Consider the following 25845-nt stretch of genomic DNA (forward strand, 5'->3'; position numbering starts at 1 on the left):
CCGTCACTGCTGCTACGTTTGTGTGGGAGAGATGACCAGAAGAAATGGTAGTATCAAGAAGAAGGTCTGCATTTTCTGTATTATATGTGCTTTTTCTGGTATTTTCAAGCCATTTATTTAGATATAGTGAAGATTATTGGGTTAATCAGAACATAACAATTATAATCCTGAGTTTCATGACTATTTTCGAGTTTCTAAATCAATCTACGGTTCAAAAAATACATCTGCCACATTTATGTTATTTTGTTCAATTTTACAAAGCTGGCCACAAACTTGGGGAATAGTACTGTGATAGAAAAAAATAAAGATTTCACAGTTGTTTCTCAAAAACTCATTAAATCTGGATGTTTTTCTCACATTGTGTGACTTTCGTAACATTAAACATTTACATTGTGACATCTGTAGTACATCATACACCAACTTCACCAACTACACACAAAACTCATCATTTGTTGACTTAAAAGAACTTGAATTTTAGTGTTTTGGGGTTGTGAGCAGGGTTAGAATGAGCTGGTTCTTTATTTTATCATTTTTATTTCATTTAGAAGACTTTGCATGGTGTTTAATTGTGTAATTAGTGAGCCCATTATTCAGCGTTATTCATAACCATTGAGTTACGCAAACACAAATCCAGTTACACACACAAATCTCGTTATGCACACGCAAATTGAGTTACGCACTGACAAATGAAGCCTGCGTAAATTCAGCCTGGAAGACCTAACTCCATCCATCTACGTCAAGGCCACCATGGAAGGACCCCTCTCCCCAGCGCCATCATCGCACTCAAGCGGCGCCCGCCTGTCCGTCTGTGAGAGTCAGATCCCTCCTTCACCATGGACTCTCCCAGGTTTCTGCGCTTATCCCAAAGAGGTTATGCAGTTTTTCCCGGCCAAGAAGGAGGGTGAAAGGTCAGGGGGCGTCTGCACCATGGCCCTCGCACCTGCTCCTCATCCCCAATCAACGCTCTAAAGTGACTCCTCCCCGCTCCAATCAGCACCAGGCGGTCGCATTTAAGCCCTCAGGCAGATGGCTCGACCGCTCAAACCGTACTGCGACCCACCACCTCCCCAGCTCCTCCTCTGCATTCCCCTCATCCTCTACCTTCTCTTCACATCTACCACCACCAGTCTCCAGGCTCTGGGGGAGACATCTAGTACAAATAGATCATGGAGTGCCCATGATTGCAACGTCTTCCGCCGGGGTCTGAGCGCCAAATAACTCACGAATAAAGCTTGCTAAACAGTCCATTCTCGTGGTCTCTGCGTCTCTCCAGGGTGAAATCCAGTTATGCACAGACAGATCTAGTTACGTACGCACAAATCCAGTTACACACAAATAGTTCACCACACACAAATCTAGTTATGCACAAAAATCTAGTTACGCACACACAAATCCAGTTTCGCACACACAAATCTAGTTACGCACACACAAATCCAGTAATGCACACACAAATCAAGTTACGCACACACAAATCCGGTTTCGCACACACAAATCTAGTTACGCACACACAAATCCAGTTTCGCACACACAAATCTAGTTACGCACACACAAATCCAGTAATGCACACACAAATTGAGTTACACACACACACATTCAGTTACACACACACAAAACGCATAACACAAAGTTTGTATTACAGACAAATCAAATTATGCTTCAAAAGTCTATCCCATGTACAAGTTTGACTGTCGCCTTTGATGATGGGAATGTCAAAATGGTTGCCACGGGCCAATGGTTGGCCTCTTCCTGCCGTGCACAAGCCAAAATGCTCTCCCTGACAGAGTCGTCCCTCCCTGATCTGACGCCAGAACAAAGATAAGTCCCACTTATCAAGGCACAAGGTGCCACATATGCACAAAACCAGTCTCAACATATTCCAAAAATACACTCAATGTTTTACCGCATGTGAGACATCCTTGGATCTCCAGCTATCGGGCTGTTTCCCAAGGATGTCCCCAATAACGCAGGGGTCCCCCAGGGCTCAGTCCTCGGCCCCCTCCTCTTCATCTGCTACATCTTCCCCCTTGGTCACATCCTCCGCCAACTCAACCTGGACTTTCACTGCTACGCTGACGACACCCAGATATACCTCACCACCAAATCCACCCAAAACCCTCCCCTCAGCCACATCGAAACCTGCATCTCTACAATAAAATCATGGCTCACTCTCAACTTCCTCAAACTGAACAGTGACAAAACAGAGCTCCTCCTCATTGACACCAAATCCACTCTCAATAAAACTGGTCCCTTTTCACTCAGCATCGACACCTCGACCATCACCCCCTCTACCCTGGTACGCAATCTCGGTGTCATCATGGACCCCACCCTCTCCTTCACTCCCCATGTCAGCCACATCGTCAAGACCTCATACTTCCACCTCCGCCGCATCGCCAAAATCCGACACTGCCTCACCCTCCCCGCTGCTGAATCCCTCATCCATGCCTTCATCTCCTCCCGCCTCGACTACTGCAACTCCCTCCTCACTGGCATCTCCTCCCATTCCCTCCACAGACTCCAAATGGTCCAAAACTCCGCTGCCCGCCTCCTCACCCACACCCGGTCCCGTGATCACATCACTCCCGTTCTCCGCTCTCTCCACTGGCTCCCCATCAAGCAGCGCATAAACTTTAAAATACTCCTCCTCACCTTCAAAGCTCTTCACCACCTTGCCCCCCCCTACCTGTCTGACCTCCTCATCCCCCACCGCCCCACCCGAGCTCTCCGATCCTCCTCCTCTCTCACCCTGACTGCACCAACATCCCGACTCAAAACTTTTGGCGACAGAGCATTCTCCCGAACAGCACCCCGACTCTGGAACTCCCTCCCCCAACCTGTCCGCCACTCTCCCTCACTCACAACATTCAAATCCCGCCTAAAAACATACCTCTTCACCCAAGCCTATGACCTCCCCTACCCCTAGCCTCCTCTACCCCATTGCCTACACTTCTACCCCCTGTTACATCCCCATCTTTTTCTCTCTACTTCTTCTGTCTTGTTCATTTTATCTGTATATTAATGTGTATTGTACGTGTTGTCCCCCCTGTCTGTAAATACCCCCCCCTTTTTTATTATGTTCAGCGTCTTTGGGTCACTGAAAAGCGCTATATAAATAAAAGTTATTATTATTATTATTATGTCCTCATGCAGAGCCACAATACGTGTGTCACATGTTACACACATGGTGACATAAGGTTTATGGCATCAGGCTAACCCATGGCATTTTTCCCTCAGTTTACAAAAAGTCTTGTGTTTTCCCCTCCAGTTATTCTTATTTCGATTATTATTACTTATTTAACTTTGTTAAGACGAATGTCTTTTTTGAGCTGTTTAAGAAATGTCCCTTGTGGATCATAAAAGTCTGTAATAGTGACAATGCATCCTGTTATATTGTCCCATAGATTGGTTTGACGCAGAGCTAAGGTAGTTTAAAAAAAAGTAAGTCACTCTTTAATTAAAAAAAAATCAAATACACCCAAAAAAAGTATATATAAAAAGTGGTGAGTTTGAAGATTTATGCTGATCTGGGGTCAATACCAGAGGGGAACCCTCAGGAACTTCTTGGCCTTCATATTTCAGCATTTAAATGCTGAGAGAATCTGATTGGTCAGTGCTAACAACACAGAGCCTTCTGCTTTCCACCAGAAGTGCAGTTCTGAACGTGTGACCTCCACAATAACACCACAATTGATTGGACACTGAGGTGTTTTGTACTCGGAACATTACGTCTTATTATTTTCAACATATTTTATTGGTGCACGGCGGGTAAAAAGGCGGTTAGCGCTCTTGCCTCCCAAGAAGGAGATCATGGGTTCGATTCCCGGACCAGACCAACATCACATGATCTCTCTGGGTGGAGTTTGCATGTTCTCCCCGTGTTACCGTGGGTTCTCTCCGGGTTCTCTGGCTCCTGCCACCGTCCAAACACATGAATGTGTGAGGCAAAAATTGGTCACCATTTAAATTGGCCCGAGTGAATGACTGTGAGAGTGAACTGTCTGTAATGTCATATCTGTGTGTTGACCCTGCGACGAGTTGGCCACTGTCCAGGTTGTACCCCGCCTAAGGCCCAAAGTCACTGGGATAGGCTCCAGTCACCCGCGACCCCTAAAGAGAACAAGCGGTAGAAAATGAATATTTTATTATTATTGCCTTGAAAATCATGATTATATTGACATAATAAATGCAAACCAACAATAATTACAACATTAAATTTAACATTTCAATGCTGAAATGTTTAGGCCCTCTGTGAAGTGTAGTTAGACTTCTGGGTGAATGTGTGGAGTGAAAACGGGCTGTGGACAGTTAAATGTGTTGTGTGTGTCTCGTGCTGCTTGGTGGCCGAGTGGATAGCACGTGTGCACTCCATGTGAGGAACCCCAGTCTCATTCCCATTTCACGCAGTACTTTCCTGTCTTATAAAGTTTACAGGCCGAAATATATAATATGTGACTGCAGCGCCTCAGTGCACCTCCACAGGAGAGCGCTGGGACTGAGAGGCTCTTTAGGGTCACTTTGGTAATTTAACTCAGAGTTGTATTTGGAAATACGAGAGACTGAAGGCCAAGGGCCCAGGGCCACGGTTTGTCACTGGTTCATAGAAGCAATTCCAAGCAAATTCTTAAATCTTCTTTGGAACCTGCGACACTCTCCGGTTTGTTGTTGTTGTGTGCATCAGAACCATTCTACCAAGCTTCAAAGTAGTTCTGAAAAAAAGGGACCGTTTCGAGATGGATTGAAACCAGAGGCAAGGTGAAAATACCTGAAAAAATGTAGTGTATTGGCAAAGCAATGAAGTACACCACCAACCAGTCCTGTTACTGCAGCTCTATGTTGTATGACACAAGCACAAAGCGGTTCTAAGTCTAGTCATTTTTTTTAAGCGCTCATTTATATGTATCCAGGGAAATACATTTTTTTCCATTTAATACGGTTTTGAAACACGGTGTTGTAGCGATACTAACGTTTCAAACTCGATTCTGATACTCAAACCTTTACACAGAATTCAATTCCACAACAATTAAAAATGCTTTTTTTCACAATAGATTGACAATTTCCAAACAGAATAATACTGCATTCTTTATTAAACACTGTAGTCTTATACTAGTTCTGACTTTCTGAATACTAGTTTGATATTGAGAAGTATATGATTTTTTTATACTTTTGACAACTCGTTTTTAAGTTGTTTTTTTTTAGATCTGAGATAAATTTAAGACCTTGGTGCGTGTGAACCTGTCAGACGGTGTCAGGACGGTGTCAGGACGGTGTCAGGACGGTGTCAGGACGGTGTCAGGACGGTGTCAGGACTACGTCAGGACGGTGTCAGGACAGTGTCAGGACGGTGTCAGGACTACGTCAGGACGGTGTCAGGACAGTGTCAGGACGGTGTCAGGACGGTGTTAGGACTAGGTCAGGACCATGTCAGGACGGTGTCAGGACTAGGTCAGGACCATGTCAGGACGGTGTCAGGACGGTGTCAGGACTAGGTCAGGACCATGTCAGGACGGTGTCAGGACAGTGTCAGGACGGTGTTAGGACTAGGTCAGGACCATGTCAGGACGGTGTCAGGACTAGGTCAGGACCATGTCAGGACGGTGTTAGGACTAGGTCAGGACCATGTCAGGACGGTGTCAGGACTAGGTCAGGACCATGTCAGGACGGTGTCAGGACGGTGTCAGGACTAGGTCAGGACCATGTAAGGTCGGTGTCAGGACGGTGTCAGGACGGTATCAGGACGGTGTCAGGACTACGTCAGGACGGTGTCAGGACAGTGTCAGGACGGTGTTAGGACTAGGTCAGGACCATGTCAGGACGGTGTCAGGACTAGGTCAGGACCATGTCAGGACGGTGTCAGGTCGGTGTCAGGACGGTGTCAGGACTAGGTCAGGACCATGTAAGGTCGGTGTCAGGACTAGGTCAGGACCATGTAAGGTCGGTGTCAGGACGGTGTCAGGACTAGGTCAGGACCATGTAAGGACGGTGTCAGGACGGTGTCAGGACCGTGTCAGGACCATGTCAGGACCATGTCAGGACTAGGTCAGGACTAGGTCAGGACCGTGTCAGGACTACGTCAGGACCGTGTCAGGACTAGGTCAGGACCGTGTCAGGACTACGTCAGGACCGTGTCAGGACTACGTCAGGACCGTGTCAGGACCATGTCAGGACTAGGTCAGGACTACGTCAGGACCGTGTCAGGACAGTGTCAGGACTACGTCAGGACCGTGTCAGGACTACGTCAGGACCGTGTCAGGACTACGTCAGGACCATGTCAGGACTAGGTCAGGACTACGTCAGGACCGTGTCAGGACAGTGTCAGGACTAGGTCAGGACAGTGTCAGGACTAGGTCAGGACCGTGTCAGGACCATGTCAGGACTAGGTCAGGACCGTGTCAGGACAGTGTCAGGACTAGGTCAGGACCATGTCAGGACAGTGTCAGGACCGTGTCAGGACTACGTCAGGACCGTGTCAGGACCATGTCAGGACCGTGTCAGGACAGTGTCAGGACCATGTCAGGACCGTGTCAGGACTATGTCAGGACCGTGTCAGGACCATGTCAGGACTAGGTCAGGACCGTGTCAGGACAGTGTCAGGACCGTGTCAGGACTATGTCAGGACCGTGTCAGGACCATGTCAGGACCATGTCAGGACTAGGTCAGGACCGTGTCAGGACAGTGTCAGGACCGTGTCAGGACCGTGTCAGGACCGTGTCAGGACCGTGTCAGGACAGTGTCAGGACCGTGTCAGGACCGTGTCAGGACAGTGTCAGTGGTAGATGTCGCATTCTCTTATGACACTTATTTTGTTAATAATAATAATATTCACAATCATATATATAATAAATAAAAAACATACAAGATTCAAGTGTTCCAAAACTCGCTATTAGTCACTCTTAAAGGTGGACTATTTTTCGGCGATTTGAGAACGCAGGCGGAAGTGCGCATGCGCCCTCCCCCGTGCGGACTGATACAACACACACGTGAGTTTGTTTATTAGCGCAACGGAGCGCATCGCATCGCTCGTCTCCCGTAGATTTCTGTCCACTTCTGCGTCAGCTTGAACTGTCTTCCTCTGTCTTCATTTTGCCCCGTTCACTGAGGGAACTATATTATGATAGATCCATGCGCTTAGGCACGCGGAAACGTGGGGACGAACCACACCCGGCTGCAGGTGAGCGGTAGGTGCGTTTTATGATTGATACGTGGCAGGACAAATGATTTATCCACGCCACGAGGAAATATGATAAAAAAATTGCTGAAAAAAATCGTCCATACCACCTTAAATGATGCCCATTACTGTCAATTGCGCATTTCCTTTTCAAAGACAAGACTAGAAGAAGAATGTACTGAATTTAGACCAAACTTGTTAGGCTAGGTTAGGTTGCAACACTCTCGTGCCTCTTGTGGCATTATTGAGATGGATTGCACCTTGTACGCTCCTCTGCTGTGATTGGTCCTCAGATTTACAGATAAAATGTGCTGAGGGCCACATCGCACCAGACAAACGCATCTCGTCTGAAGACAAGACAACACACTTTCAAGGTAATCCTTTTATCTTTATTGAAGTTTTTGTAGAAAGTAGAAATAAGTACTAAAATACAAATGCTACATTTAGAAATAAGAAAGGAACAGGTTCTAAATAAAAACAGGTTCTAAATAAAAACAGGTTCAGAAAATACAAACATGCTAACTTCCCAAATTGGTCAACATTTAACTTAATAAATAATAAAAGTTTATTTGTGCTATATCTGAAAAAGTCGAAAAATAGTCAAATGTAGTCAGTGGGACACAACCATATTTGAATCTTTTTCTACAATGAAACACTTCTAGAGTCGGACTCTAGAATCTAGACGGATGACAAGAAAAAAAAAACTCCTCCAGATATTATTTGCTTTTTTTTTTTTTTTAAATAATTTGCAAAGAATTCCAACACCCTTCTTTCATGTTGTCATTATGGGGTATTGAATTTACTCCATTTTAAAATAAAGTTGTTGGAACTTTACTTTGTGTTTTTATTACCAAAGCTTTTAATTTACATTAAATTGATCAAATCTATTTTTTTTGCATTGAAAGTGAACAGTTTTTTTTTTTTTACATCCAATCAAGAAAAAAATATTCATGGTAAAGATGTTCAGTGTCTCAAAGTCTCTGTTTAACTTCTGGTTAAATCCAGACTGCCACTTCATTCCTTCTGCTTTGCTTTGAAAATAATGCTTTGAGTATGTGGTAGAAAAAAAGCTTCAGTTGTAGTCATCTGGACTCAGTTAGAAAAAATAGACGTTTCGACTCTCATCCAAGAGTCATTGTCAATAAAAGAATTTAGGTCGAGAACTCCGATATTAATACTGTTCTGTGGTAAGACCCGCCCATTGGGCGGAGCCTTCCTGAAGTAGAAAGAGTTGTAGTTTCAACAGAAACTCCCCCTTGTATCTACCGAGCTAGCCTATTCAGAATCTTAATGGGCTATTAGAATCCTCTTTGTCTTTGTGAGACCCTGGCTCAACCACCCTGAGTACCTGATTAGCATCTGAATGTCCTTTACCTTTCCAGGGGTTCAGAATCCCATTATAAATAACAGGAAGATGAAACCTAAGCCCTCCATTTCTGTTTAAAGAAGGTCTTTCTTTTTTAACAAAAATAGCTTCCTTGACTCCTCTTTCAAACCATCTTTTCTCCCTGCTTAAAACCTTCACCTCACCGTCTTCAAACGAGTGATTAGAGGCTTCAAGATGGAGATGCACGGCGCTCTGAGGTCCTGAACTAGTATTTCTTCTGTGCTGATAAAGCCTCTTGTGTAGAGGCTGTTTCGTCTCACCTATGTAACGTTCTTTACAGCTTTCTTCACTGCATTGGATCGAATAAACTACATTGCTCTGTTTTTGAGTCGGCAACTTGTCCTTTGGGTGAACCAGTTTTTGTCTTAAAGTGTTTCCTGGTTTAAAATAAACAGGGACTTCGTGTTGTCTAAAAATTCTCTGCAGTTTTTCCGACAGGCCAGACACATAAGGGATAGAAACACCCTTCCTTCTCTATTCAGTTTCTCTTTTGTCCTGCTTCTTGGTTCTCTTCACTCTGTTGAGAGCCCAAGCGGGGCCTGTTTATATAAAAATATAAACATGGTTTATATTTTTATTCATATTGTTGGATTCAATATATCTGAGAAAACAAGACAGGACGTGGTCGTATGAAGAAGAATTTATTTCCCTAACAATTACAGACTAAAACAAGTTGTACAGCGTAAACTATCCCTCACACACGATGTTCCACCAGGCGCTCTGCTTGGAACACTTTCCCTCACTTTTTTACAGTTTTTTACGATTGAATAAACACTAAAATCTAAAGTTTTGCCCAATTATCAAAACCTTACACTCAAGGAGCAAAACTCGGCCTCAGATCTGCACCACTGTAACACAATAAGTCAGTTCACACTTTGTGCAAAACAACACACACAGTGATTTACAACACTGAACACACTTGGATGTATTTAGACACAGAAGTATATAGAGATGTCACTGACTGTCGAATGACCACACCCATGTGTCAAATGACCACACCCATGTGTCAAATGACCACACCCATGTGCCAAATGACCACACCCATGTGCCAATCCATTGAACACTGTCATCAGGTGCACAAACACAAGATCGCTTAATTGTAGACACACCAATCAGGTTTAAGCACTATAAAAATGCAGCAGGTGAGTTCACCAAACTGAACCAAAATGGAAGGAAGAGGAAGAGTGAGGAGGAGGAGGAAGAGGAGGAGAAAGAGGAAGAGGAGGAGGCCGTGCCTGAGGTGGAGGTCAAGGTGGAGGTCGGTAGAGTTAGAGGTAGAGGAAGAGGAAGACTTCAAGCAGGAGGAGAAGGGGGAGGAGTTTGGGAGGGTTCTTTTTTGTACTGGATAAAATGGAATGTTCATGAAAACTGGGAAATGTTTTTTTTTCCGCCATGTTGGCTTGAGTAAATGGGGAAAAAATAAATGACACTGTCAACAGCATTAGTCTTGTGTCCTGTGTGGTGTCTACAGTAACACACACAAGTGTGTGTAGTGTTCACTGTGTGTATTGTTTTGCACAAAGTGTGAGCAGACATTGTGTTTACAGTTGTGCAAATCCGAGCCATGTTTTGCAAATTCTCTGTGAACTTCACCCATACGACTCTGTGCACTTAGAAGCAGGATTAGCCAAAAGTGTTTTCAACAGCAGTGTGTAACTGGTGCAAACATAGTTTAGTCATATGCAACGTGTGAGTTTCATATGGTAAAAAAATATGGTTTTGATCAATTAGTGTCAAGTTTTTACAAGAGTGTTTCATTTTGCAAAAAAGCGAATGTGTTTTGATAATTGGGTTTGTGGTTGTGCTAATTGTGTGTAGGGTTTTGCTAAATAAAACAAAACAATCAAAATTGTGTTTATTCAATCGTAAAAAACTGTAAGACAAAGAAAATGAATATTCATGAGGTTGAATCTCTCGGGACCAGCTTCTCACAGAACTTTTCCAAAGAGAGTCCAGCTCCTAATATGGTCATGCTGGAAACAGGTAGTATGAGAAAGAAGGAAGTATTTACAATATTAAAGGTTTATGAATGCATTACAATATTAAATGTTTATTAATGACAACATTATTAATATGTTCATGAAAAGATATCCTGGAGCACCCTCTTGTGGCTTTATTGCGTTGTTAGGCTGTCAGTCACAGACTGACATAGAGCCGCCTCTGTCTCTCATTTAAACTTCACTCATCACGACAAGACAGAAGGCATAGACCACCTCACATTTTCTTACACTATTTTAAGATAATGGCCGCCGCAGAATGACTGGCAGATGCTTTCCGAATCTAAAGCAGTTCCGATTATTTTAATCAGGCCTGGAGAGGTGGAGGAAGGCTCTGGGTTTGGGTTTGTAGTAACGTTCCTCTGTCTTGTCTAGCATACAACTGGATCGACTGCACACTGCTTGTCTTGCTGTGGCCTTTCCCTGCTCTGATTGCACAGTTCGTGGCATGGATATTTTGAACATAAGTGTTGTTCATATGAATTTTGTAACCCACACAACATAGACATTAGGCCTTGAGCCCAGCTCATCACGTATGAAACGGCAGCAGGGCAGGCCCACGTAGAGTGAGCCAGAGTGCTGTGTTAGCTCTGGCTGTGTGTAGGATCATGTCCGCTCTGCCAAGGAGGACATGAGGAGGCGTCCTCTGACCCGGGTCAGGTGGACGTATATTCACACATCAACACTGACCCAGTAGGACACACTGGAGAAGGGATTTGTTGAAGTTGAACTTTGTGAATGAGTGCGATGTCAGTGATGGGTGTGGCTCCAGGCACACTGAAATATTCAATTTGTCAATTTCACCTCTGTCCACCTCTTCCCAAAATGTGTGCAGACTTCCACGCAAACTCTGGTACTATAAGTATTTTTTTATTCATCCCACTCCTTGCGTGAAAAAATGCGTCCGAACATTTTGGGTTTCGTTTTACCTTGCATACCGGGCTTCATAAATGATGCCCCTGGCCAGTAACTCAGCCTGGTGGCATCGATGTCGCACTCTGAATTCAAACAAATACTTCACTCACTGAACAAGGCCAGAATTCAAACTTTTGTTAAATCCAGTTGAGAGAAAAGCATTTACATCTGTCCCATCCACAAATACATAAAGGCCGCTATCTGCACATTTAAACAAACAAATAGTCTGTATTCCTGCTAAAATAGGCCAAAGTATATTCGTCTGTGCTGCCAAACCACAATGCTCCGCTGTGATTGGTCCAGTCTCTGCACCACTGGTTTTTCTAGCACAATCACAATCTAACGCAACAGCCGGAGCCTAAAAAGATGGATTCTCAAGAGTTTGTGAACTTGATGTGAACTGATGAATACAGTATGGCATTGAATTCCAGGCAAAGCAAATACATTCCCTCAACCAGAAAAGTAACGCCATGTAAACTTGCCCATTAACACATTTTCCTTTACTAAAACCACCACCAAAGTCTGTTGTTGCTATCGGGAGGAGCCTGAGGCTCAATTGCCAGTGGCAAAGTATCGATAGTGTTAAAAAGGGGATAAATCTTCCCATTGAAATTATATGTGAATGTATGAATGTGTGCGTCAGTATTTGCATCACAAACAGACAACTTCCATTTTTGAAAGTCTAAGGTTAGTCTGATTTTAGTTGGCTTGTTCTTTGGGGAAAGTTTGATGACGTTGTTGGGCACGGAGAAGGCAATGTATTCACCGCCACACAAACTTACTCTCCACAAGCCCGAGTCTGAACCCTTACATGTCTTTCGCTGGAATGACTCAGAGACCACCCCCAAAAGCCAGTTTGAATTGTCCCCTACTTCAACCACCCAACTGTGAGTACCACTTTCAAAGCCCTCGGAACCCAGCACGGACAGGAACCTATCAAACCTCTCGGGGTTATCTGGGAGACTCTTCTTGCTGGCATCTCTTACATTGGTCAGATCATCGGACAATAGCAACGCTGGATTGGCCGTATTTGGATCTAGAACAAAGGGCCTGTACTCCACCAGTGTCTTCATGTTGCTCCAGCTGTTGAAGGCCAGGTTGTGCAGATGTTTGGCCTGGTCAATCAGAGCTCCTGTGCCCAGCTGTGGTTCCTCCTGCAGGGGGCAGTACTGCACTCTCTCCACTGCAGCCTTGTATTTGAGCAGGAAGGAGACGTCTGTCGCTCTCAGCTGCTCCTCTGTGGCTCTGATGGTTTCTGACAGACCTTCTATCTCTTTGCTCACAGCTGCCATCTTGTCCTTCATCCTCTGAGTCTTCTGCTCCTCTTCCTCCATCAGAGCCTTCATCCGGGCCTCCTCCTCCTCCATAAGAATCTTGTGCAGCTTCAAGAACTCATTACAGATCTGCTTTTGTGTGTCCCGAGCTTGCTGTTTGATATGGTCCACTGTCTGAACACAGCTGATGTTAAATTCTAGAAGGATGTTGAGTTTTTCTTTAAGTGGCAGTAGGCATGTTGTCAGTACCTCTCTGTTCTCTATGGCAGCCTCATTCACAGGCCTAAAACGGTGGTCCTTATGTGCAGAGGAGTCCCGACACACGACACAGACAGGCTCCTGGTCCTCCAGACAATAGAGCTGCACTCTCTCAGAGTGCAGGCTGCAGGTCACCGCATTGGGCTGCTTTTGTAAATGAGCCTCACACAGAATCTTCAGAGCCAAGTTGCGAGGCGGATGAGTTTGTGATGTTTGTTTCTTACAAACTGGACACTCGCGAGCGGATTTCTCCGTCCACCATTTTGTGATACAGTCTTTGCAGAAGCTGTGGCTGCACAACAAGAGGACAGGCTCATGGAAAATGTCGAGGCAAATGGGGCAGATAAGGTTCTCCTCAGACACACTAGACATATTGTCCACCTGCAGAAACAAGAGCAAACAATAACAGTTCAGTTAACTGAGGACCAGAGATGAAAACATTGTAAATAAATAAAATAATTCATCCAGATATTTTAATGTATTTCTGTGTCCCTTATATGCCAATTTGTGGGTGTGGTGTAATTGAGAGAACAACTAAAATATTAACACATTTGTTTTATTTATTTGTTTATTTGATTAGGGACAGATACAAACACGTTGAGGTGCTGTAGCATTGTGCTTGTAGCCCGAGCTAGAACCTGTCCCTGGGAGCTTGAACACATAACAGAGCAGAGGAAGGAAATGAAGTTGATATAGAGCCATGTTCAACATTAGACACAGAGAGACACATTAGAAACACATCAGAAGCATATTAAGCATGAGTGCAGTGCTGCTGCTGCCACATCCAAGATTTTGTGTTTTTTAAATATGACAAGTTTTCAAGTCTGTGTAATCCCTCACTCCTCCAGGAGTGACCCATTGTAGAAAACGATTCAGCTGTAGTCGTCTGGAAACAACTTGTTTTCTCCAAATCAGTGTTCAGATGAATTGTTTTCTACAATGTTTTAGATTTTAAATGGACAGGGAGATTATTCCACACACTCACTCCCCTCACTGAGAAGGTGATCATTTGTTTTTAGAAAAAGTACTTTTACTTTTACAGTTTCCTGATAAAGCTGCTCAAAGGATGTTTTTGGGCCAAACAATTGGCGCTTTAAAAAAACCCTAAAAAACTGTTAGAATAATACTAAAATTAATACAATTTGAGAACGATAAAGTTGTACTTCAATAAAATGTTACAGTGTTTTTTGGTGTCAAACCCCTTTAGGACCCGGTTGTACAGACTTCCACTTCCTTACAGACAGTGGCTTCATAGGACAGATGGAAGCGGATCATAGAAATTAAAAACGTGTGCACACTCAGAGGTCAGGCATTTTCTTATTGTTTGATCTGAATGTTGTACACACTTCCTGAATATTTCTCCTCTGGTCAATTAACTCCCCATGAATTTAAACCTGAAGGGAAGTAACCAGGGCTTTTTTGGCAGAAAAACAAATACACTTGGTTTCTTGGGGCCGTATTTTGCCCCGCTCTTCTAGCGGTAACAGGAGCGTTAACAAATTCATTTGGTGACATCTTGAGTCAGGGCAACTGCTGAGAGCATAGGGTGTGGAACTCGCTGGGAGGCATTCTGTGGATTCCAGAGTCAAAGCTTGTAAACTAGTGCACTAAAAAACACAACATGGGTAACACGCCCGCCAAGACATTTCCTGGAGTCGTTTGACTGTCCCCATAGGAACAAGATCATTATAATAAAACAACCTTCATGGGCATAAATAACACAAATGATACTTTATAGAATGATGAATGTCTGCAAAGAAGGGATATGTCCCTGTATATGGTTAATCTGTGGTTGATTTGTTCAATTGAGTTCAGATTCATCTGCTTCCAGGTCAATAAAAGGCTGAAATTAGACATTTTTTTAACACTAGGGGTGTTCTCCACCCTCCACTCTCCACTTCCTCACGGACAGTTTTTATTTTTTGTCAGTAGAGCTCATCTTTGCGTTGTTTCATTTAGTCGTTAGCTCATTGAAAAAATAAGTACCGTATTTTCAGAGTTTTGGCCGGGGTGCGAGCGACTGATATTATTCGTTATTTTCACACTGGCAACCACAAGAGGGCGCTCTAGGCTCTAAGCGACGCAGAAGAAGAATCAGCACTTCCTCTTCCTCCGGAGTTTGTGGAGTTGTTTAGAAGTGACACAGAGGAAGAAGAATTCAATGGATTTAGTGATTTGGGGTAAAACTGATGCTTTGGTAAACGTGTTAGCATGTTCTTTATGCTATAGTTATCTGAATAACTGTTCATATGTTACGTTAACATACCAGACACTTACCACAGTTCTGTCTGTGCCTCATGTAGCTGAAGGTGTTAGCGTTAGCATACGTACACCTATTCACCATGTTCTCTCATCTGTTATTATTTTAAACTGCATTTCAAGATGAAATGTCTGTTCTTGGTCTTATAAGTTTCCCCCGGCAACTTATCCTCTATAAATCATTTTTGAGCTGGTGCGACTTATAGTCCGGAAAATACGGTACATTTTTATCTGGCACGAGTGCGGACGAGCGCAGCGTCTTTCTGACATGACATGAGCAAAGGAACCATTGCTATTATGTGTGCAAATGTACGCAAAACAAGGGTTCAAACGTACAGTACTGTAGTTTAGGTATATATCTCTGCGTGATGTAGTATCAACAGCTTCTATTGAACTGGTTTATCAGGTTATCAAAGGGAGGAGAGAGCAGCAGAATACTGCAGAGCATTTTGGTTCTACTTTCTGCTAAGTCCATCTCGACAAAACTATTTGTCAAAATGTTACATAGAATTGCTTTAATGCACATGTTTTTTTCTTTTTAGTGGATCAAATAGCACAGACACAAACACTTCTACATACACATAAAGCATTGCACAAGTGATGTTTAGAGTGTCATACGAGAGAGTCTGGCCCAACCACATTCTTTCAGTTATCTGGCGATACATGCAAAGAGCTTCACTGTAGAATTAACCATAACTTAGTCCGTCAGCATTAATATTATTAGTACAGCAGTAACAGGCAGTAAGGGACTGAGTGACCGAGCAAAATGTACCACACGCACTACAACTCTCTATCCAATGACACCAGACAGTCCGGGCATATGAGTGGAACCGACTAAATGGACAATGAGTGGACTGACAGTAGAGCTTAGCGATCAACCAGATACAATGAGACTTGTTTTAGGACATGACATAATCATCACGGAAACTAAAGCTAACATAATGCACGAGGTATTTGTGAACGACGAGGAGCTTTACTCTCAGCATAAACCCGCAAATGCCAACCGTGCCAGAGGTCAGAGAATGAGAGCTAGAGGTAGCACCCTTTTTATTGCTATATATGCTATTACAAAACAACTGAATTACAAAAAAAAAAATCGTCACTACTTACGGTTTCCCGTTTAGTCGTTTTTAGGAGAGCTTATTGTTCTGCTGTTTGTCAAAGCCAGGATCGCCGACTAGTGAATGCCGTTTTACTTTCTTTTTCAAAAATAGATATCAGGGTGAGGCAAGCTGCACCTGTACGTTCACCTTTGTATTTGTCAGTATGTTGACTATGGAGCAAAATGGAGGCAAGACACTGCTCGCAAAACTGTTTTTCTTTTTCTTTAGTCAGTTTGCTCTCTCAACATATAGACTTTCAGTTGGAAACCAAAACATTGTCCTATCTGCATTTCAAAAAATAATAATACATGTACATGGTACATGTGTTTTCTTAAAGGCTGTTTTTCATTTATTTAAATGTATTTTTAGGGACATAAAGGCAAGGCACGTTTATTTGTAGAACACAATTTGTACACAAGACAATTCAAAGTGCTTCACACAACAGGTAAAAAAACACATTAAAATCACAAAGACAAGACAGAAATCATAAAACCTTTTATATTCATTCAATTAAACGATTTTGCGAACACGATTTATAAATCTTTTCCGTGCTTAGTGACTCTTACACTCTTTCCCATATTTATTTGACATTGCCAGTGTGACAGTTGTCTCCGGGATGGACACATAGATTGATTCTTTCCCATGTGTGCCATCCAAATCAAATCTGCCTCTGCACACGTCTGTGCTGAGCGTATGTATCCCTCCTGAAGTAGAATAATTTGGGCTTAAAACCTTGGATCTAGTTCGGGAACTCGAATCCACAGCCAGAAAAGTTGCAGGCAACAGGAACCATTTGAGGTTCAATCTTAGATGCAGACAAAACAATATAATCCCAAAGAGCCTACAGATCAAACCACAAGTTAAAGGACAAAGAGCAGAGAAGATTTGGAGAAGGAACCTAAGGCAGATGCTCAGCAAAAGGATCCAGGAAAACAACTTGGTCAGAATTGATCAATTGAAGGCCAGAACAGACACTTTACAGAAGAAATTAACTAGCATACTCCCTGAAGAAGCCTTCAAGAGAGGGTTGGATTTTACACAGACAGCACAAGAAACACAGCACAGGAAGAAGTTTAACATTCTCTTAAACAAAAAGAACGCAGGTAAGGACCAGCAGGGCAGTAGGACAGAGACAGACCAATTGGAGACCAGCAAAAACAATTGGATCAAGAACCGTGATCCGTGAACCAAGAACCGGATCAGACCGTGTCCTGTCTCAAGCAGAAAAGGACGTGCTCTCTAAAGGTCTTAACTTTTCTATCACCTCTAAACACATCCCTACAGAAGACTACATCACAGCCACAGAAACGGCCATTCCATCCATCCATTTTCTGCCGCTTATCCGGGGCCGGGTCGCGGGGGCAGCAGTCTGAGCAAACGGCCATTAGGAATAACAAAATGACAGAATCGGAGGCTGCAGACCTGAGGTTACGAGTCACAGCTACTCTGAGGAGTGCCAAACCACCTACTTCTAATATCACATCTGAAGAGAGGAAGGCACTCTCAGCACTACAAAAAGATCACAACATAAACATCCTCCCAGCGGACAAGGGACGCTGCACGGTGATCCTCAAGACAGCTGATTATGAAGCCAAAGTCCACAGCCTCCTCGAGGACACGACCACACAGAATGACTGTCTACAAAAGCTGGAAAAAGAGGAGGTGACCTTTGTAATAGGCCTTTGTATTACAGACTGTATCCTGGGGAAGCGATTCCATGCATTTATGGCCTCCCTACAATACACAAAAGAGATGTTCCACTCAGACTCATAGTGTGCAGCACAGATTCCATCACGTACGATGTGGCCAAGCATTTAACAACTATCTTGGCACCATTGGTGGGGAATTCGGAACATCATGTGGAAAACATGATTTTTTGGACAATGTGAAGCATCTCCAATTGGACCCAGATGACCTCATGGTTTCATATGATGTCGTGTCCCTGTTCACCTAGCAGCGGTGAGGACCAGACTGCAGGAGGATACCACCTTACAGGAAAGGACACCACCTTACAGGAAAGGACCAAACTGACACCTGAACACATATGTAAACTGTTGGACATCTGTCTTGACACCACATACTTTCAATTCCGGGACAATTTTACAGACAGATTCACGGCTGTGCCAGGGGCTCTGCCGTCTCTCCCATAGTGGCCAACCTGTACACGGAGCACTTTGAGAAGAAGGCACTGACCTCCTTTTCGGATATTGCCCCAAAGCGTTGGTACGCTAAGGAGAACCTTTCTTGATTGTCCCACTATCAGAGGAGAGGACGGAAAGCTCCAAATAGAAGTATACAGGAAACCTACACACACGGATCAGTACCTGCTCTTTGACTCTAACAACCCACTACAGCTAGGGATGCATACCTAAACCCGCGTTCAAGTTCAAGTCCGGATTCGAATCCAGAGGTTTAGGTTCAGGTCCGGACTCATTAGGTCCGGACCTAAACCATGCCATATTTGCATAATGTTACAACAGTGTAACACAAGCTACTTGGCTCAATTAAGTTGAAGACACTTGAACAAGGATGAATATCAAACACAAGGCTTAACTGCAGACTGAAATAAACTCAACTTGTCTGCTTTATTCACTGTTTTTTAACAGAAGTTACAACTTACAAATCACAAGCTACGAGCTAAGACTCAACTCCACAACAAGAGCATGTTGAGTATTGTTGACGAGTCAGTCTGGGTCAAGGGTCAAAGCAGCTGTTTCATCTGATACTATGTTTTGCCTTTAGACACATTTCCACTCTTTAATGTTGCAGATCCATTGGCATCAAAAGTCAGGTAAAAACCTTCAAACAGACAAAACACCAGTGTAAATAATTAAGTCACAGTTTAAAATAACAGAGATACAAAAACTAGCATAAAAGTCAACTTGAATCACTATAAAGCAATCAACAAAAGTAGAATATGAAAATATTTTACACAACAAATCAAAATAATACATCATATTAGCAGCATTAAACACCAGACCATATTTAACAACTGTAATTAAGCAATATTACTTTGACTTTACTTTGTATTTATTTAATGCCAAATACATCACACCACAACATAACACTTTTATTAACACAAGTTATTTCATTCATATTTACACCCAGACAAGACCACGCTGACCCCGCCCCTTTAACACGCGGCGGCCACAGCTTAAAACAGTTCAAATAAAGCCAGTGATCTTACCAGCTTCACTTCAATGTTCACATGTGGATATACCTGGTTCTGCGCAGCTCGACACGTACGAGGCGCTCCCGTCTCTCGCATCTTTAAACTTATTTCGCCGTCTTCAACTTAAACCCGGAAGACGCGTGCTTCGCTAATTAGGGTCCGTGTGCGCTATTGACGGCGGCGCGTGGCAGTGTTTACGTCTTTTCCAGCGAGAATTTCGCGATCAATGGAAGGTTTAAGATGGTTTAGATTCTAGAACAAAAAGGATATAGTATTTGAGTGCTATATTTTATATGAGTCCAGAACCGAATCACCGGGGTTTCGTTTTTTTTGGACCTGAACCGAAACGTTTTTACAAGTCCAGATCCGGTCCGTCGTAGCGGTACGCATCCCTAACTACAGCACAACAGAACTTTACAACACAGAGCCCAAGAGGTGCCCACCAGCTCAGAGGGCAAGAGGAAAGAGGAAAAACATGTCTGGAATGCTCTCTCAGCTTGTGGATACCCGGCTTGGGCTGTAAACAGATTGAAGGGAACCAAAAAGCAGGATGACATTTTGCACACAATTCTCATTTGCCATCCCCAAAATAAAAAGTATGGGAGCCAAAATCATATTTGGTAAAGCGTAGCCGTAGCGATGACAGAAACATCCCATGTTATCCCTATGGGGAAACCGCAAAATCTCTAAAATGACCACATTTTTACACTTCACACTTTAACAAACTCCTCCTAGGGCGAATACCCGATCAAGTTCATATTTGGGGAGAATCATCTACACAAGCGGGGCATCAAAAGTTATCCATATTTTGATTTTAAGTGCTACGGTCTCTGTGCGGTAGAGCCGCAAATGTATGTCACAAATGGGAAAAACGCCAAATCCTTGAAATGTTCACATTTATGCTTCACACTTTAATGAACTCCTCTGTGGGCAATAGCTCGATCAAGCTCATATTTTGGGAAAATAATCTACACAAGCGGAGCATCAAAAGTTATCCATATTTTTATTCCAAGTGTCACGGTCTCTGTGCGCTGGAGCTGCACATTTGACCGACATTTGTGTTCATTTGCACTGGTTAAGCACAGCATTGTACATGTCCAATGTGTCGCTGTCTTAGTTCTTAGACAATTACGTTAGCGCCAACTCTGTAAAATGCAGAAAGCAGAGAGGCGCAGCCCGCATGTTTGGTACCCCGTCGCCCCTGGCAAGTACAGTGAACTAGCCCATGCCGAAGGCATGGATCATGCATACTTACTCCTGCTATGACAGAAATAGTCAACAATTAGTGAATGGGCGTAGTCCATTCACTAATTGTTGACAACAGCAGCACGAAGCGCTGCATTCCTCCAAAAACCCTCCTGGCATCGTCCCGTACGCGAGAATCCATGCCGCAGGCATGGGCCATGCTTGTATCTGCTCAAATCAATGGAAGTCTATGGGGAGTGGGCGGGGCATCCCGACGGAATAGGGAGTGACGAGCGCGTAAGCGCTCGTAATGATGATTCCACCCCATGGTGGCATCGGGAAGGCTTAGAGCTTTCAAACGATGTATAATTTGTTGTTATAGTGGAAACGGCTATATTGTTTTTGCTAAAAATATTATTATTTTTATTAGGCCCGAGCGCCACAAGCTGGCGAGAGGCCTATTAATCTCGTAAGGCCGTGCAAAGCACGGCTGCGAAAGTGCGCACGTAGTGCGCACGAAATCGAGCGCGAAGCGCTCGCCCACTTCCAAACACTCACTAACGCACTCCTTCACTCATGCACGCCCCGTGCATACTAATTAGTAGTAGGAAAATGGAACATTACCGTTGTAAACGGGCGAAGCCCGTGCAAAAGTGCGCACTAAACGAGCACTTTACATTGAGATGACGACCGCGAAGCGGTCGTCATCCCCATATAAAGCACTCATTTGCGCTAAGTAGCTCACGAATACGTTCCCCATCTCTTGCATGTTCCGTGCATATAAGCATGTAATGCAAAAATTGAACATTATTACTGTATAGAGGGCCAAAAACACAAAGTGGGCGGAGCCCACTCAAAATTAACGAAAGTACCCGTCAGTAACCAGAGACCCACACCATGAGGTAGGAAAGCGCGAGCGCTTTCCGAAAATGTATAGTTTATGATATTTGAAAAATGAGAAACATTGTTTTCGCATCGGAATATTCTTCTTCTTCTTCTTCTTCTTCTTCTTCTTCTTCTTCTTCTTCTTCTTCTTCTTCTTCTTCTTCTTCTTCTTCTTCTTCTCGGGACCAACCCCCCTATTTTTCACCCAGTGAACATTGACGAAAAGTCACAAAAATGTTCACACCTCTAAAAATCGTGCCTCTCTACATTCTGGCTATTTCCCTTTTCTAAAATAAAAAAAATTGGCGCGTCAGCGCCCCCAAATGTACCAAAAATGCATTGAGAGATGGGAAATGACCCAAAAAAAATCTGATCGTAGAATCATGAAATTTGGCGCAGAGGTAGATGGTGACAAGAGAAGTAAAAAATATTATTACGGCAACGCCGTCCGCCCAACCAAATGTCGGCCATATTGCTTCAAAAATGGCTAAACATGACTTCGGAGTTTTTCCAAACGTCATACTTTTACGAACTCCTCCCAGGGCGTTGGCCCTAAAAAGCTGAAATTTGGTGAAAATGCTACTGAGGAGTGGGACATCAAAAGTTATCCAAATTACATTGATACCTCTCACGGTCTCTGTGCGGCGAAGCCGCAAACTGTAGCAAGAATTTCAGAAATCTCCCATATTTAAAATTTCTGCCGTTTGCGCAGATAAAGTCCGAATTGCGTCAAATTAGAATCAGTTGTTAAACTCTTTGCCCTAAACCTACTTGAAGTGAAATACATTCATTTGGCGCCACAGCGCCCCCTACAGATTTTATATGGAGGTTAAATGTTTAGTTTTGCGAAATTATATGAAATTTGACACACAACTCAATTTTAGCATCCCCATCAAAAAAGTCAATGAGACCCATGTCATAATTGTTATGGCGTTGCCGTAACGATGACCGAAACCTTTCATGTTATTCTAATGGGGAAATCGCCAGAAAATGTTTACACTTTAGACTTTCACAAACTCCTCCCAGGGCGTCAGCCCTATTAACCTGAAATTTGGTGAGACTCATCTTCAAGACCATCAAAAGTTATCCACATTTTCATTCAAAGAGTCACGGTGTCTGTGCGGCAAAGCCGCACATTTTGCCAAGAATTCAAAATAAAATAGCTTTTTGATGGTAAAACAAAGGGGAGAAGATGTGACAGCGTCACAGATTCAGCAGTAGGCGTAATAAAAGGACAATTGGGGCGCGTTAGCGCCCCCTCCTCTTGCGGCGTGGCGGCGGCGTGGCGGCGGCGTGGCGGCGGCGTGGCGAGGGCCGATCATTGCCGCTTGCGGCTATATTTTTTCTTGTTCTTCTTCAGCGCTTTGAACTCTAATTTGACCCCCTGAACATGCTCAAAAACTCACCAAACTTTACCCAAAATTCAAAATCGGCGAAAAATTTTGTTTTTTCTGGGCCATTTTTTTTTTCGTTAAAAAATGGCGCGACAGCGCCACCGACAAAAGTCAAAATACATTGCGCCTATGGGAGACGCCCCGAGGTCAACTTTGTCGTAGAGCTACGAAATTCGGAACACGCATTCCTCTCGTGAGGACAAAAAACAAATATTATTGTGGCCACGCCCCCAGAATTACCCTATGCCCGCCATCTTCCTTTGAAAATGAAAACACGCTGTGTTAGCCATTTTGTTCACGTCAAACTTTGACGAACTCCTCCTAGGGCGTTTTGCCCACCGACTTCAAAATCGGCGGACGTCCTCTGGACAAGTGGGGCATCTAAAGTTATCCAATTTTTTGAGATACCTTTTACGGTCTGTGTGCGGCGCAGCCGCAAAGTTGGACAACTTATTTTGGGATATTGCAGATCTAAAAATTGTTCCCATTTGATCAAAAGAAGTCCGATTAGGACCAAATTTGAATCAGTTGTTCAACTTTCTAGTTTGGACCAGTTTATGATGACAAAATTGAAATGGGCGCGATAGCGCCCCCTACAGAATGACCTTTAAATTAACATTGAAGGTCAAAAATTAGTTTTACCAAAATTTTCTAAACTTTACCCAAAATTCTATTTTGGCGTCGCGATCAAAAAAGCCAATCAGACAAATGCCTTAATTTTTACGGCGTAGTCGTAGCGATGACAGAAACATCCCATTTTATCCCTATGGGAAAACCGCAAAATCTCTCAAATTACCACATTTTTATGTTTCACACTTTAACGAACTCCTCCTAGTGCGTTTTGCCCACCAACCTCAAAATCGGTGTACGTTCTCTAGACAAGTGGGGCATCTAAAGTTATCAAAATTTTAAGGATAGCTTTTACGGTCTCTGTGCGACGGAGCCGCAAACGTTTCCCAGAATTCTGACTATTTGGCCTTCAGAGTGGCCTATAAACAATAGAGTTTTTCCAAATGACATGATATTTCGCACAAAATTCTAATTTGCCATCCTGATCATAAAAATATGAGAGCCAAAGTCATATTTTGTACGGCGTAACCGTAGCGATGACAGAAACATCCCATGTTATCCTTATGGGAAAATTGTAGAATCGCTCAAATCACCACATTTTTACGCTTCACACTTTAACAAACTCCTCCTAGGGCGATTGTCCGATCAAGTTCATATTTGGAGAATATCATCTACACAAGCGGGCCATCAAAACTTATCCATATTTATATTCTAAGTGCTACCGTCTTTGTGTGGCGGACCCGCAAATATATGTCACAAACTGGAAAACAGCGAAATCTCTAAAATGACCACATTTTTACGCTTCACACTTTAACGAACTCCTCCTAGGGCGATAGCTCGATCAAGTTCATATTCGGGTAAAATCATCTACACAAGCGGGGCATCAAAACTTATCCATATTTTGATTTTAAGTGCTACGGTCTCTGTGCCGTGGAGCTGTAAATATACTGTCACAAATGGGAAAAACGCTAAATCTATGAAATGTTCACATTTACGCTTCACACTTTAACAAACTCCTCCGTGGGCAATAGCTCGATCAAGCTTTACTTTGGGAAATATCATCTACACAAGCGCGGCATCAAAGTTATCCATATTTTTATTCCAAGTGCTACGGTCTCTGTGCGGCGGACCCGCAAATATATGTCAGAAATGGGAAAACAGCGAAATCTCTGAAATGTTCACATTTGCGCTTCACACTTTAACCAACTTCTCTAAGGGCAATAGCTCGATCAAGCTCATATTTGGGGAAAATCATCTAAACAAGCGGGGCATCAAAACTTATCCATATTTTTATTCCAAGTGTCATGGTCTCTGTGTGGCGGACCCGCACATTTGACCGACATTTGTGTTCATTTGCACTGGATTGGCCATGTCCAATGTGTCGCCGTCTGTCAAGTTCTTTTTTAATTCAACACAATAAGGGCGCCATCTTTATCAAGTCGAAAGCGCAGAGTCGGAAGGCCGGCGGCCCGCGAGGGATTTAATTTTTTTGTTTTTGTCTTCAAAAAAGACCAAGGATTTAAATTGTCTTTTTTTACAGTTTTAACAAGATATCTGAGACACGTTCGTGGGAATATGGAAAACGGACTCTTCTGAACGCAGTTGGAAATATCAATAGGAAATTCATGAGCTACAAGCACGGATATTTTCTTTTGATTCTGAAAAAGGACTCCACGATTCAATTCCAGTGTCATCCAGTGGTAAGAAGTCCACATTTTTTTACAAGAAAAACTGCTACTTTCAACCTAAACCAGAGTGACTCTAGTCACCCTCTAGTGAGGGAGCGGACAGAGAACCTGCTCCACGCTCTGGGCAGTGTCCTGAGCAGATAGTTAAAGAAGAGAGGAATAAGAGAAGAATTCTTTCAACATCAACAGCACCACAACCACAGCCTCCACCAAAGGATTTATTAGCAGCCACTCCACCACTCACAGCAAAGGATTCACTCCAGCTGCTCCACAATCACCTCCACTGCCTCCAGCAAAGGACTCATCAGCAGCAGCGCCGCAACAATCTTCACCACTGCCAGTGTAGGAGTCATTTCAGTTTTTTCCTTCAGGGCCCTCATCAAAGGCCTTGGACCCATCTGTGACAGGCCCGGCAGCATCTCTGCCGTTGCCCCTGCCCTCAGAGCAGCCCTGGGTCCCCTCTAGAACATCTATTTCCACTACAGAATCCTCACTCTCCTTCCCATCTCCACTCTCACCCAGGCCTCCCCAACCATCCATTGTCCATCCAATCAGGCATTAAGATTGTTTCACTCATGCCCAATAAAACCAGATCA

The 25845-nt window shown here is 43.5% G+C and overlaps 1 protein-coding gene across 1 annotated transcript; it reads right to left on the bottom strand.

Annotated features, from left to right (window-relative positions):
- Positions 1-11935: 11935 nt before the first annotated feature.
- Positions 11936-13368, bottom strand: LOC140366303 (nuclear factor 7, brain-like). Its single transcript, XM_072452970.1, has one exon. It carries the CDS (start codon positions 13363-13365, stop codon positions 11965-11967), a length of 1401 nt encoding a protein of 466 aa, XP_072309071.1. The 5' UTR covers positions 13366-13368; the 3' UTR covers positions 11936-11964.
- Positions 13369-25845: the final 12477 nt, after the last annotated feature.

Source organism: Eucyclogobius newberryi, unplaced genomic scaffold, assembly GCF_026437365.1.
Source record: "Eucyclogobius newberryi isolate DKJ021-1_F unplaced genomic scaffold, fEucNew1.0.hap1 SCAF_19, whole genome shotgun sequence".
NCBI lineage: Eukaryota > Metazoa > Chordata > Actinopteri > Gobiiformes > Gobiidae > Eucyclogobius > Eucyclogobius newberryi.